General features: G+C 44.7%; 1 protein-coding gene across 6 annotated transcripts in view; it reads right to left on the bottom strand.

The window, feature by feature from the left end:
- SLX4 (SLX4 structure-specific endonuclease subunit) overlaps positions 1-13,776 on the bottom strand; it is a 33,631-nt gene extending 19,855 nt beyond the window's left edge. For 3 of the 6 annotated variants that reach the window (XM_074841170.1, XM_074841173.1, XM_074841172.1), the window contains exons 1-6: positions 13,646-13,776; positions 12,890-12,987; positions 6,238-6,340; positions 3,742-4,145; positions 2,301-2,564; positions 1,318-1,492 (exon numbers count right to left, since the gene is read on the bottom strand). In XM_074841170.1, the coding sequence (XP_074697271.1) occupies positions 1,318-1,492; positions 2,301-2,564; positions 3,742-4,145; positions 6,238-6,251 (857 nt within the window). In that variant the 5' untranslated portion in view covers positions 6,252-6,340; positions 12,890-12,987; positions 13,646-13,776. Of the gene's footprint in view, positions 1-1,317; positions 1,493-2,300; positions 2,565-3,741; positions 4,487-6,237; positions 9,093-12,889; positions 12,988-13,645 lie in introns of those variants that run through there. The other 3 variants (XM_074841174.1, XM_074841171.1, XM_074841176.1) reach the window with 3 other exon arrangements.
- Between the last annotated feature and the right edge of the window lie 1,005 nt (positions 13,777-14,781).

Here is a 14,781-nt window from a genome sequence, read left to right as displayed (position 1 = left end):
CCTCACCCAAAACTTGACTACTTCTTGTCCTTCATACTACTTTTGCAGGCATGACCACATGCAGTGTCAAGAACACAAGTGTTTTCAAGTCAGGTATCTCACTTGACAAGGACAGGGGTTTATGTCACAGAAAAGGGAGCAGCTGAAATCAACACTGCACTCAGGAGTGCAGGATGATGAACTTGTAATAATTTCTGGTGGGCCAAAACTCTGTAAAAAATTTTAATCGCTCTTTTTCTGTCCTCTCCAAAGAGATTCGGGGTGTGAACTCCTGGATCTGCAGTACCTATTATAAAAATCACTCCCTAATTAGGTAATGACACACACTACCTACACACACAGGGCTGTGTTAAGAGACCATTCATCTGATGCACTAGGACTGGTGATTACTAGTTTGCCTGTGCATCTATCCATCTACAGCTTTACCTCCTGTGATGAAGACTACAAAAAAAACCCACTGCTAATATAACCTTGTAATGTCATCATACGATTACACGCTTAATATTTCAGAAAGCAGACTTAATTTCCAAAAACCATTTCTGACACACTGTCACTGTTTTACAACCTCTATCCTCTCAAGCAGCAGTAAATACCTGAAGCCAGAAACAGCAATAACACCTCTAAAGCTGCAGGTGCAGACAACCCTAATGAATGTGAGCCACTCAATAACATGACGTAGGACTGGACAAATTAAATCACTTTTGCCTTCTGAAAGTGCTCGAATTAAGAAATTGCAAGCATTCAAATGTGCTGTTTCTGATACTTTCTCAACAGAGCAGCACAGACTTTTAAATTACAAAGACCTATCTGTACATAATATATTAACAGTACTTGATGTTTACCACTAAGGAGGCTGTTAAATTAAGGACACTAATTTCAGTTTAGTCATCTTTCTGAATAGTATCACCTTTCCCTCCGCACATAGCTCAGATACACAGTGACATGCCAGATGTTCTCAGATGAACAATTTTTAGCAAAATAGGGCAAACATTACTTTGTCGGCTGAAATTGGTAGATCTCAAAATCTGCAGCAGTGGGTCCTCATTAATTTTGATAGCCCCTTTACAATCACAGCTCCTCTGCCACACTGCTGCTGAAAGCAGCACTGGCCTTACCACGCACATGCAGAAGCCCTGCAGGGCAAGACAATCAGCCTCTGCTCTGAGATCAAGCCGCCTTGTTAATTCAAGCCATAAAGGTCAATGCCACCGTGCAGATTCCCCTGCCACCATGTTCTTTAATGGCTAAGCTGAGTGAGCAGCCGATGAGGTTAAGGGGGAGAAGATCTGGAAAGGACACACCATGCTGGTCTTTCACCTGTTAACATGCTGCTCTCGGCGCGTTGTGTTCATGGCTGAGAGATCCTTCTGGCAGATCTGACAAAAAAACAAGCCTGCATCCTCCAGGCTTGCCAGGGCTTCCTCTTTGGTTTCCTGCTGAAGAGCCAAAGCCAGAGCACCATCATGCTCCATGGATGGAAGGTGGTGGGTATCTGGCAAAGAAGGGAGAGATGACCTAAGACAGAAAACTAAGAATCCTGTATGAAAGGTGTGGAGCTGTTATACTTGTCATTATTAGTTTATTAAACTAGACACATAAAAATTAATTGCAATCTTTCTCTTGCATCTTCCCATCTGATCTCTCAGACGGGAATGTACAAACTACACTCTTTAAATGCTACAAGACTGCACTAGCCTAGGAGCAGGAGGTGGCAATTTGTTCACAGTACATCACATGTCAGAGGGTAAATTTTGGCTAAAGTTTCTGGGGAGAACATGGGGTCTTAGACTTTACGTATTAAAACACAGCAGATTTTCACATCCATATAGAACCAACAGGGCCCTGACTTATGAAGGAGCAAACCAGAGTAAAACTGCTGTGAATTCAATCCGTCTGCACACAATGTATTACCTTACAGAGTGCTTGGAGATCTACCAAAGATGGGGGCTACCTAAGAGCCTTATTTACCTAACAGCTACCTAACACTGTCCCAAGGGAAGGATGACAAAGTTCACTGATCCTGCTGGAATCTCAATCCAAGAAAACAATTATCCCTCTGGAATCTAACATGAGGTTAATTCAGCCTTCGAGAAGAGCTGGGAGAAAAGAACAAATAGTCCTTTAACAACAGAGAAAGCAAGTTTTTTCAGTGATATGGAGTGATTTATTCAGTGCTGCACACTGAGCCACCAGGCTAGCTGGGAACAAAGCCCAGGAATCCGGACTGCTTCTCATACAACCATTCTCACCAGCCCACAGCACTCTTTCTGCACGTGCAAGAGCTAACAGGAGAAACATACCATTCTCTGGTGGGTTCTGCTCCTGGACTTCATCAGGGAAATCCCCGCTGGCTACAGACTTTGGCAAACTATCATCTGTGCTGTGTTTTAGCTGCTCAGGTGCCACTCTCTTGAACTGCTGCATTCTCTCCACTACCAGCTCTGCCACCCGCATCTTTGACCCTGCGAGCGGCGGTATCTTTGAGGTAGGTGAAGAGCAGGTCCCTGGCTGTGTAGCAGGATGGAAGGATAATGTAGTCTGGGAAGAGCCATTCAGAGTATTTACTAGAGGGGTAGAAAACACCAAAGATTTACCAGTCAGTTAGCTGAGCTGCCCAGAGAGCTGCTGGGAAGCCTTCCCCAACAGCAGCCTAAGGCAGGCTCAGTTTTGCAACAGCCATTGCTACAGAAAGAAGTGAACAATTCGTTTAGCTATTACATGATTTTATACTTCATCATCTCAGTATCAGGTTTCTGTGCTACAGTGGAGTTTAGGTATCTCTATATCCCTTTTAGAGGAAGGAATATTAGGGAAGGCCTTGCCTGAAGGTCACTAGCAAGAACAACAAGCAAGGCAGCCCTACACCCCTCTCGCCCCAGCGTTCCCACTGCAGACAGTCCTGTGGTTCCTGCTGTTCTCTGCTCTGATCTCCAAACCCTATCTGCGGCTCAAACTTTCAGGCTCTGAGCTGAAGGAACCCGGAGTTCCCAAAGACGGGTGGTAACAAGCAGGAGGCAGAGGCAATGCCAGACTAACACCTCACCTACCACTGCTCTGCTTGAGGTGTCCTGTGGATATGGGCAGCACGCAAGATGGGACCAAAGATCTCGCCAGCCCAATATCTTGTCTTTGAGTGCAGTCAGCAACACATACTTAAGAAAGGCTGATCAGGACAGGACAGGTACAAAATAATCCTTTTCCTGGCTGACCTTATTTATCAGCTTAAGGACTTCTGGCACTAGTGACTGCATTCTGGCCATCATGTTTAACAACCACCGAAGGACTAATTCTTTATGAATTAATCCAACACCTTTCTTCACTCATTCATATTTTTGGCCTTGACAACATCCAGCAGCCATATATTTCACCATACAATGATGCAGTGGGTGAAAAAGCACCTCAATATATTCTAAGTTTGCTTCTAGATGATTTGAGGGTGCTTTTCTCAGTTCTGATAGTGCAAAAATCACTGAATAATGACTCCCCAACACATCACTTTGTACCAAGGCTTCACCTTACTGAAGGACATCTTCTGCCTGCCTGTAGCACAGAACACACTCCTAGGTTAAAGCCCTAGATAAGCCTAAGTAGCTAAGTGTAGATGAAAACACAAGATGCAAGCCTGCTTCGATCAGTGCTGCTGTATGTCCCCTTCAGGTGGATTTCTGAAGACCTCCACTGAACTACAGAGTCTTTTCAGTCCTAGCCTATTTTCTGTTTGAAAGACTTTGGTTCACTCACCTGTCAGAGTCCTCTGGCTGCACTCACTGGTCACTGTACTCAGTTGGCTGGCAGGGAGAGGGCTTCTCTTTCCATCCCCTTGCACAGTCTCACTGCTACTACAGGCCATAGTGTCAGCATCTTCTTTGTGCACGAATGTTTGTCCCTTTAAACCCAAATCTTGAGGCAAGTTTGTTTCCTTCGCTGCTGGTAAGTGATGATGGTTTTGGCTCTTAGCAGCAGCTTTGCCTCTTCTTACTTTGCTTCTTGTTGCAGTGCTCTTTGACCTGTTCTGAGCCCTCTTCGCTGCCTCAGCATCCCCAGCTTTTTTCTTCGCTCGACCCAAAAGATTCGCCCACAACTCTTTAAAATCATTGTCCTGTTCATCCATTGGCCTGCAGGTTTCAGTAACGACACTGTCAGGACTGGAGGGCCAGAGGAGATACCAGAATCAGTTCAGGTTTGCATCATCTGTGACCTGCAATTTTCAGCAATTCCCTTCCACCACCACAGAGATCTCCATTCCCCAGACTTCAGTGAGGTCAGCAGAGCGGGCACTGCTGTGCTGTTCTGACAGTTCATTCTTCCATCCTTAACTCACAGCCATTTAGTAGTGCACATTCTCTCTCCAAGGACCCCACCCACTTTCACAAGTTCATTCTTCAGAGGTCTCTAGACCATTAAGTCAAGCACCTCAGTTTGTGCAGAGCACTTGTAGGATCTTCATGATATGCTACAGGGCTTCAGAAAGACACTTACTACAGCCCTTAAACAAAGAAATAAAAAAAGGTGATTACGTAGGATGGTATATGCAGAGGTAGTGTGGGACAGGGCTGGTGTAGAACTTTGAAGGAGGAGAGAATTTATATAAAATAGTAAGATTAGAAAAAGCACATATTGACCCAAAACACTATCTCTGTAATTGTACTACAGACATGCACAAGCCACATTAGGAATGAAGAGGAAAGCTTTCAAAACAGATATCTGATACTGGGTAGGCTTTTGTCCTGGAGCTCAGGATTTGAGACTGTCTTTTTTTTTTATATGTATTCATACTTACATTTATATAACAGAAGACCAGCGAATGCAGCAGGGGAGAAAAAAGAAGTCCTTCAAACCAAGCAGCTATTCTAGAGTGTAGAATTCTGCTTTGCAACACCACAGCTTAGAAGAGGAGAGCCCAGCCTCATTTTGAGAAGTAGATAAAGGCAGTTTCTGGCATTTCAGAAGGGTTTCTGGGGCAAGTCTGACAATAATTCTACAAAACATGTTCATCCTTTCTCTCCTGTTACCTCCATGGCTGCTCACCATCAGGATTAGCTCTCCTGCTAACTAATACTGAACTCTTCCTCTGAGTACTCAGTAAACCATGGCACTGACCATGTTTCACAAAACACTGTCAAATACACAGGGTAAACAGACTAAACAAATGGTATTTTTAAATGAGTTTCTTAATCTTTTCAGCTACAGTAAGAACAGCGGTACTAGCTAGGGATTACTTGGAAGAGCACTGGGTACAACGTCCAGATGGAAATGTCATCAACCCCCAGGCAACATTAAAACCAGATCTCTATTCTTAGACATTTTGATTGTCCTCTTCTTCCTAGTCCTAAGTTCACTATGGTTCTGGCTATTTTACCAGAGGTTTTATATTGCTCCCAAAACCGATTTCTTTCAAGCCTAAACTGGAGTGTTTCACTTGGAATGGCAGCAGCTGTGGTTCAGTTTCCCCAGTAAAGCTCTGGGCACAGAAAGACTCAAAAAGCAGGAAAAACATATGCGAGATTGTTTTCTCAAATGGCTTGGCTGCAGACATGTGAGGCTAAGGAATGCTGGTTACACACTTTCATGGGTCAGCCTTTCCTATAAGCAATTACAGATGTTAATGGATTTATTTATTTTAAACTCAGGCTCCCAAACCAGCAGAGGATTTTGCTGTGAATCTTGGAGTCATTTCCTGTTAGAGAGAAACTGAAGTTTTATGTAGCCAGTTCATAAATTTAGTTTTCCTTGACAGAATCTTGGTGTAGTTATCACTGTAAATTGACCATTTTCTTCTAAGTAGGAGATGGCATGTGGAGAAAAACAGAACCTCACATCCTCCATGGCTTTAAATACCTCTCACAGACACATTTGTACTGTCACATTATTTATGATGAGTTCCTGATATTAAACTTTGAAACAGATCTGCACTTTTGCATTTGCAATCAGTGTTCAGTGCCCCAGGTAGACCAAGTCAGACGTACAAATGATGCAAAACTAACTAAGAATTTATCTGTCTTACTCCTCCCTTTCCAGACTTGTTTTTACAGGCTCTTGCTCTGTTCAACATCTCAGTATTTCTGATGCTGCTGCTATTGGTGTACCTAACAGCCAGCTTTGGCACCAGTTTGTAGAGCTCAAAAAGTAATGGCTTTGAAAATAGTTTCTTTCAGTATAGCATTCAATTCATTTTGGAAGCTTTTAGGACTCAACAAATCACAAAGCTGATCAAATAAAATAAACAGCAGCACTTACCTATCCACTTGCATGCCAAATCTACAGCACAGCTGTGCCCTTCAAGTAAATGTGGATCAGCAAAACGGGACGAAGCAGGACCAGTAAGAATGAAAGACAGAACCTGGAAAATGGAAGGAAAAGGTTAGATTTAGTGTACTTTTTACTGACTGCTCTTTTTGCTCGAGTTCCAGGTTGCAGGGAGAAGGAGACAGCAATAGCACGTGCTCTAAGGGTGCTAAGTTCTGCCCCTTCCATTGACCTGAAATATGCAGGTGAGTTAGATGTGCTGCTCAGGACCTGCTCAGCTCAGCAGCATGTGCCCAGCAGTCAGCAGCACCGCACACCGCTGCAGAGAAAGCCCAGAACCCTTCCAAAGGCAGAACAGGCCAGACAGACGGGATAAAGCCCTGAGGACCCTGCTCTGACCCTATAGCTGACCCTGCTTTAAGCAAGACGCTGGACTAGAGACCTCCTGAGGTCACTTCCAGCCCAAGTGATCCCTGTGATCCTACAAATAGTCTGTCCTTGCCTTTTCCACTTGGGACTAATTTTGATTCCTGGTAACTTTCTTTAAACCAGAACCACAGCTGTTAATTCTTACAGAAATCCACCAATGTTACTATCACAAACCTCCACCTTTTTGATCTTGTCATTTTTAGATTCATAGACATCTAATGAATTGAGTTCCTTGGTTTAACTGAAAAAATCCAGGAGGAGGTATCCCTTTTCATCAGTTCTGTTTGCTTCCTTTGTACTTCATTGACTGTCTTCTGTTGAGACAAGGAGGACAGAGGCTCCAAATCGACTCTCTTTAGACCATTCAGTATTTTATTAAATTATATGTATCACATCCTCCAGTGTCTGTGCTCTAAAATAAGAGTCCCAGTCTTTTCTCTTTTCCTAGGAGAATCTTTCCTGGCCCCTAACTATCTCCATCATATTCCCTGAATCTCCTTCACTCTCCAGTGCTTTTTCTGAGACGCGTTGACCAGTACTGCAGACAGCAGACTGTTGATGAAGAAGTTTTATATTGTTCACATTTCTTTCCCATCCAGGCCTCACAGATCCTAACATCTTCTTTGCTTTGTTTTGAAAGCATCTGCTTCTTGAGCAAAGGTTTTACCTGAACCGACATACCCAGGGCTCTTCCAGTATCTGGTATCATTAAGGTGTTCCATATGATTTACCTCTTTTTCCACCTCCATGCTCTACTTTACACTCCTCCACACTGAAGTTCATGATCTTCTGTGTTACCTGCAGCTCAGAGCCTGCTGGCACCACCTCTGATCTCAACAGAGCTGAAAAAGCTGCGTCACTGCTCAGCAGGACCACCAGGCACGCACCAAGACACATTCAGAACGAACCCTTGGATGCTCTTTGCTACCTTTCAGCCAGTCTCCTCTTTCAGATCCTTTACCATCCACAATAATTCTTTCTCTCTTTCCCCTTTTCAAAGGATTTCTGAGCAAGCTACATTAATCCATTCTATATTTCCTGATTTGTTGACAAATTCAAACCACTCCATTAGACTACTGAGAGGCAGTCTACTGGAGCAACTAGGCTACCATGTTGATAAGATGCTATCAGGTTAAAATATCTCAAATAACTTGATGATCATTTCAACCAGTTTAATAGGTACATATAACAGACTTACTGCTTTGTAATTACTTAGTTCAATCACAGAATCCTTGTTAAAAAAAACCAAAGCAGCAGGTAAAACACCTGCACGCAAAACACCTTTCAGAGCAGCTTCTCTTTTAACAGCTGAAAGCGTATTTCTACCAGCAGTCCAACCACTTGACACTATCTCTTCTGAGCTCTCAAATATACAACATCTGGGCCTGCTCACTTGCCACTTTAAACTGTCCATTTGTTCCAGTAACAACTCTCCTGCCATTTCAGTCTCCAAGAATATGTCATCATTGTGGCTAGAAAGCGTAGATCAATGCTAGGAAGGCCTCAACAACTTGCACCCAGTAGATACCTTCTCCCCTCTCGACCCCCGCAGTGGTGCCTCAGTGCATCTCCTCCTCAATTACTCACCTTTAAAGAAAGCCTGACTCTGTACCTTCAGAAAAGGAAAATGCCATGCTACCTTGGGAGCAATTTCCTGGGTTTCACAAGAAATACTAGGGGAAGTGGGATTATTTAACACTAGAAAGCAAGGCAAAAAGTAACCCGAATTTTTTTTCATACATACCATTTCCTTGTGGTGAAAGTACAAATTACCCCATTCTGCAAACAGATCCTCTCCCCACATCTCCACCAGTAGACCAGCCTAACAGGTGGCTGCATTCCTAACTGGTGCTGCTGAGTCTGCAGCACCCGTCTCCACCAGGCAGGAAGCATGAAGTGAGGCTGTCTGCGTGCCAGGCAGAGTGGGCTGCTGCAGGAAGGGTGGCACCTTTCTCAGCAGGAGCACCTTCTCCCACTTCCTCCACCGGCAAGATCAACATAGGAGTGGTCCTGACAGTCCTGTAAGGCTGGCCAGAACTTAACGGAAAGTCAAAAAACAGGATTGAAGTGACTGATATTGCCTTCAGAAGCCAGCTAGCTGCCAGGGCCTGTATGAACCTAGGCTGCTAACTACAGAGTATTGACAGCGGACAGGATGATGGGATGCACAATGTTGTGTTTGCACTGAAGTTTTGTCACCCCCTCCCCTTCTCTTTCTGTGAAAGCTGCGGCCTAAGGATCTCAAGGCTGGTAGCAAATCTTTCAATCAAGCCAGTCCAAATACTGCAAAGGGAAAGAATTTCTGTAGTGTTTGTTCTGGAAACCACACCAGAGGACGGTCCCTAGGGATTCTTCCAGACCAAATCCTGTAACTAAAAAATCTTCCTACAGGTTCCTGATGGAGAAGAACCTACACATCAACAGTATAACTTCTGAAAAAGCATATTACCCTTCATACCTTTAGAGACTCTCATCACTAGAGCCTGTTCTCTCCAGGTTCCTGCACTAACCAGTACCTTTATCACCTACACTACTCTACAACACAACAGTAGATCTGTACAGTACAGGGTCTCGGTGTTTGTACAAGTGCAAATAAATTAACACTGAGGACAGCAGCGCTTGTTCTATATGGAGAGAACAAATGTAAGTGCAGAATGGGAATTCAAGGTCAGGTACTAACCCTCTTGTCCTGGTCCCTGCCAGCTTTCCTGTGCCAGAAAAGGATAACAAAACCAGACATGGAAAATAGGAAATGACAAAATTAAAACTATATAAGCAAGAAAATGATAGCTAGAAAAATCATAACAAGCAATCTTAGCAACAACCAGTATCAATGTCTACCTGGCACTACCCACTTCTATTACCTGATATCATGTCAGAGTACCATGCTCACTTTTCAAGACCACACCTCCCCCTGCTAGTACCTTGTACATATGGCAAAGCACTTCATAGCCAGTAAAAAAATCTATCACATTCCAGACATGAATTTTAAATCACTACTTACATGACAAAACGTCCCTCTACCTTTCAAATGCTGTAGAAACGAACCTTACTTTATAAAGCACTTCACCGCAATAGAAAATTTTTGCTTCATACCTCCTCTGGAAGGATAAAGGGGAAGTGACTATAAAAATAAAAACTAACGGTTGCTCAGGTGCAAATGCTCATGGTTTGTATGCAAACACAGTAGCATACAAATCAGAAATACAGCTGGTGTTTCAAAAATGCTTATTTGAGTCGACTGCAAACAACAAAAAAATATTAACTTAAACAGAAAAATATAACTGAGAATTAAGGACTAAATAAAAACATTTCAGTAGACTCCCACAAAATCAATAAAGAGGACAATACTTATTAAAACCTAACTTGGATTTCAGAGGAAGAAAAGTCATCAGAGTAGTAATAAAAACAATTATGAAAAATAACATCATGGTAAGGGAATTGGATAGCACTGAATATAAACAATGAATTATATTAAAATGAGAAGGAGGTAAAATTATATAAGATTAGTTTTCTGGTCAGAAAAGTTAAGGACTTTCAAAAAGATCTTTTTGGTGTGCATCAAAACCAAAGAGAAAACCCCACCAAGGCCACTAATCATTATAAAACAAACCGTAGAACTCTTAATACTGAGAATACTAAATAACGTGTATAATATCCACCCCACGATGGATGAACATAGCCCATTCCAACAGTAATCCAAAGCTTACTGAACAGCAGCCATTGAAGGTATTTCTGTCAACACAATCAGATCATTTGCAAGTAGAAGTCACTGTGATTTTTCAAAAAGTACAATTAGGGAAGTAAACACCCATCCTTCAGACTGAGATCAACGCCAGGCTGTTAGAGAAATGGCCTATATGGGAACTGATGAATAAAGATGGATAATAAAATTAATACCAATCAACACAGTTTTATGAAAACCAAGATCTGTGTTAAGCTAATACCTTTTTAATGAGACCTCTGTGTGTTATCAGAGGTGTAATTCTTTTGTAAACCATTAAAGAAGTATCAAGGGACAAAATGATTCATTAAATTCATACAAAATCAATACAACACATTTAAAATTATTAAAATGTAGCTAAATAGGCTTCAAAATGGAACTGCAAACAGCAGTCATTGAGCACATATGTTTCTAGTACCATTCCACAGAGATTAACTCTCTGCCTATCTTGGTTTTCTATTATTTAGACTTAGGAAATGAGTTAGGAGAGACACAAACCACCAGTGATCAAGCTGTCTGATGATGCAGAGAAGGGAACCGTTAGTTAGTGTTGACAGAGAGGCAGAACAATGCAGACCACTTGGTAAACTAGCATGAATCTCAATACAAAGTCCCTGTTTTGGGACAAGGCCATACTTACAGGATCCGTAATTCTATCCTGGAAAGCAACAACAAAGGAGTCAGGAGTCCGGACAGGTAATCGGAACAACATCAGGCCCCTGTATGAGTGTGTGGCCATATCGATACATAAGTTGTAACAGTAAAAAGGTTGTATTTCCTTTGTAATTGGTGCTAGTGAAAACTGTGGTGAAATTGTCACAGTGAACCTGCAGCAGGGCTCATTCAGAAGAGGCTGCGTTGCCCACAGGCCGTTCAGCGCCGGCGGCACACAGCGGAGGAAAGGCGCCGTTCGAACTGCCTCCTCCGTGCCCAGCACAAAGCCTTGCCCTGCCCATCGCTCCTCCAAACTGACCACCACCGACCTTAGCCCAGGCGTCTGACTCCACTCCGATACTGCTAATTCTGACCACGTCAAAGAATTCTATCATTTTGTAGATCAAGAATGCAGCAATCGGTGTTATGGATGCTTGTGGCAAGACCATCAGCTGAATAATTAATGAAGAAGTGAATATAAAGAGAAGTAAGAACGCTTCAGTGTTAAACATTCAAGCCATTTCTTTCCAAGAAGACAATGTTATTCTAAAGGGCCCATTCACTTAAAACAATGCAAGTTCTACTGATGCTATTTTTTCCCAAAAAGTGTATCTTCTGATCTGTGATTATGTCGAACTTATCATCATAAAAGCCAAATATAAAGTGAAATTTAACACAGTGTCTTGATTTCCCCACATTCTCTAAAATAGAAAGGTGCTTGCTTTGAAAAGGTGACCAGACTGACCATGGGTTTCTGCAGGTGATCTAATATATCTTTTACACCAACGTTTCATTAATTTATAACAAAGAATAACTCGCTCTCTTCTCAGCTAAAATCACATATAAGAGCTACAGTAAAATACACAATGTACTACTTTGTGGCTATGTTGCTTTATGATGTTTCCATCCTACCATACCTCTTCTCCATACACCAGCATCTATCATAAACAGGCTTGGTTTGCTACTCTGGAAATACTTTTTTACATTCCTTCCTATTAAAATATCTTCTGTTTTTATGAAATTAGTTCCTTCACCTCCTCAAAATCAAAATATATTGTTACTTATAGACTTGATGTGAGTGCTCTGGGAAACTCTGGTATCATACCAATGATGTCAGGGACGCATAAATGTGTATCTTCCACGGACTGCTACAATAACAGCAAGAGGTCAGCTCTCAGACAACGATATCAAATTCCTCTGTGTTTAGCTTTCAGGAAAATTCTTTCTAGAAACTCTGGACAAGGGCTTTGCATACAACTGAGGACCCTGAAACACAGTTTGAGTTTCACTAGCACACAATAACGTGTGAAACATCCTGTTTAAATTGCTATTTTCTACCATTTGACAGGTTCTTTGGAAAAAATGTGTACTGACAATTGACCCAATGGGAAAAGCAAATGCTCAAAAGAACTCCAGGTCCGTTTTCTTCCAAATGTAAAGCTTATGATAAAAATTCTTTCTGTTTCTGTTTCCAGTCTGCCTCTGACACATCCATATAGTGTAAAGCAATACAGTGACTTCTGGCTATCCAGAAAACTGTTTTAATCCAAACAGTAAAATCAAAGGGGAGAGGAGAGACCAGGAGGGAGATGAAGAATAGGATTTTAAGTAGCTATGAAAGCAAATCACTCAAGGGCCTCCTTTTGTAGTCAGAACAGAGACTGTACTCTGTGATTTTTGAGAGTTTATACAGGAGCCTACAGACTTAGCATCAGTCAGTGTTACTGTCTTTGGGCTTTACTAGAGACAAACTATTTAGTACAAATAATACATGTTTTTTCCCAGCAAATGCATAAATTTAGCTTTATTTAAAGCCAGCATGGTTAAAAGCAGCACCTGTGTATCTGCAGGATGAGGGACAAAGCGTTGTCAGTAGAACAGCCAACACCCACTGTCTCCCCTCAAGGCAGGCCCTTACGCTGCTCCTTGTGCCCCTGGAAGAGAGAGATAAAATTCCACGTTGCTTCATGAAGCAGCTGACAGACTCCTCGGAACTGCTTTCCCTGACAACATTGCTTGAAAGAAGTTTTCTTTGAGACTGGATGCATTAAACAAAGTTTTTAATGAATCTTCCTAGCAGTCAGTGCATGCTTGTAATCAGGCTGTCCACTGAACAATATCACTGAATTTTTGCTTTTGGTGCCATCAAGGGTGGGGCTGCACCCCTACGGAACAGCTGCAGCGCAGCAGCGAGCTCCCATCCGCACCCAACCTGGGGTCCCCTAACGCATCACCGCTTCGAGGCCGCGCTCGGAGGCGCCCCAAGGTTTCTGCTCCCCACCGTGGCTGTGCCAGGGAGGCCTGTGGCGAGCAGGCCCCGCCGCTCGCCCCTGGGAGCACGCCGTCCCCCTGAGGGACCCCCCTCCCGCTCCCCAGGGGATGGCGTCCCACCACTGCCGTCGCACCCTCGGGGTGACACCAGCCCCAGGCCCGACGCCACCGCCTCCCCGCCGGCAGGTGGCGCCGCGCCGCGCTGATGGCGCCGGCGTCATGACGTCACGCCGCCCGGCCCCGGCGGCGCGGCTGGCACGGCCGCCGCTGTGAGAGAGGCTGTCCCGCCCGCTCGGCCCGCCGCGCCCGCCCGCCGCTGACCTCTCCGCCACGGCACGGGCTCCCGCCGCTCCTCGCGCCCCGCCGCCCCGGCGGGGAGCCCCGATGCCCGGCCCGAGCGCATGCGCGGGGCGCCAACCGTGTCCCTCGCCCCGCGCCGGGCAGGGTGCGCATGCGCGGGGCGCCTGTCAGCGTCCCGCCGGCGGAGCCTGCGCATGCGCGCGCAGCGAGGGCCGCGCCCTCCCCGCGCAGGCGCACGGGCTTCCCGCCACTGGTTGCTGTGGGGATGCCCTGCCCTCCCCACCCCTCTGCCCCCTCAGCGGGGCCCGGCCGGCTTGTGAGCGGGGGGGCGGAGGCGACCCCGGGCGCTCCCCGCTCCTCAGCCCGGCAGAGCGCCCGGGAGCCTCCCCCCGGGCAGGCAGCGGCGCTGGGCGGCGCCTCCTGAGGCGAACTCGGCCTGAGGCGGGCGGCCCGGCGGCCACCGGGGGCGGCCGTGCTCCAGGGGAAGCGGCGGCGGGCCGGGCCGCCTCCCGCCGCCTCGCAGCGCCTCAGGGCCTCCCCTCAGGGCCAGCCCAGGGGAACCTGAAGTGCTGGTGCGTTTGCTTAGGGCCCCGGCTCTGATCGCAACTTAGGTGATTTAACTAGTCTGGAAAAAATACCACCGAAAGCATGCAGCATAGCATTGCTTAGTAATATTTTTTAAAAACTCGAATCTGTCGAAATACTGACATGTAGAGAAATATAAATTGTAATTAGGGAAAGAAATACCACCTGTTCTTGAGCATGGAACTACCATTTAAAGTCACTCGACATCTAAAACCCAAGGTACACGTTTGCAGGCTCCAGAGCTGCAGCTAAAGCCAACTGTAATACTTTGGGGTTCTAATGAATGCTGTGCTGCTCATATAGAAATTTGAGGGAAGTACCGAAATTTCAAGGTAAACGGTTGCATAGCTCAAGCTTATCTCTCAAAAGAAAGAGCGTTGCCTTTTTATTTCGTACTTCTTACTACCTGGGTTAAACAGGAAAATGGATGCCGTTTTCCCACTACATCGAGTTCAGGCTCAGAGACCTGATACTGAATATTAACTTGGAGTTGGGATCAACAATCATTTCCTCCAAAGGAACAGTTAATTGTGGGGAGTTGGGATCAACAATCATTTCCTCCAAAGGAACAG

This window comes from Strix aluco, chromosome 15, assembly GCF_031877795.1.
Source record: "Strix aluco isolate bStrAlu1 chromosome 15, bStrAlu1.hap1, whole genome shotgun sequence".
NCBI classification, from domain to species: Eukaryota; Metazoa; Chordata; class Aves; order Strigiformes; family Strigidae; genus Strix; species Strix aluco.
This window is presented reverse-complemented; position numbering and strand designations above follow the sequence as displayed.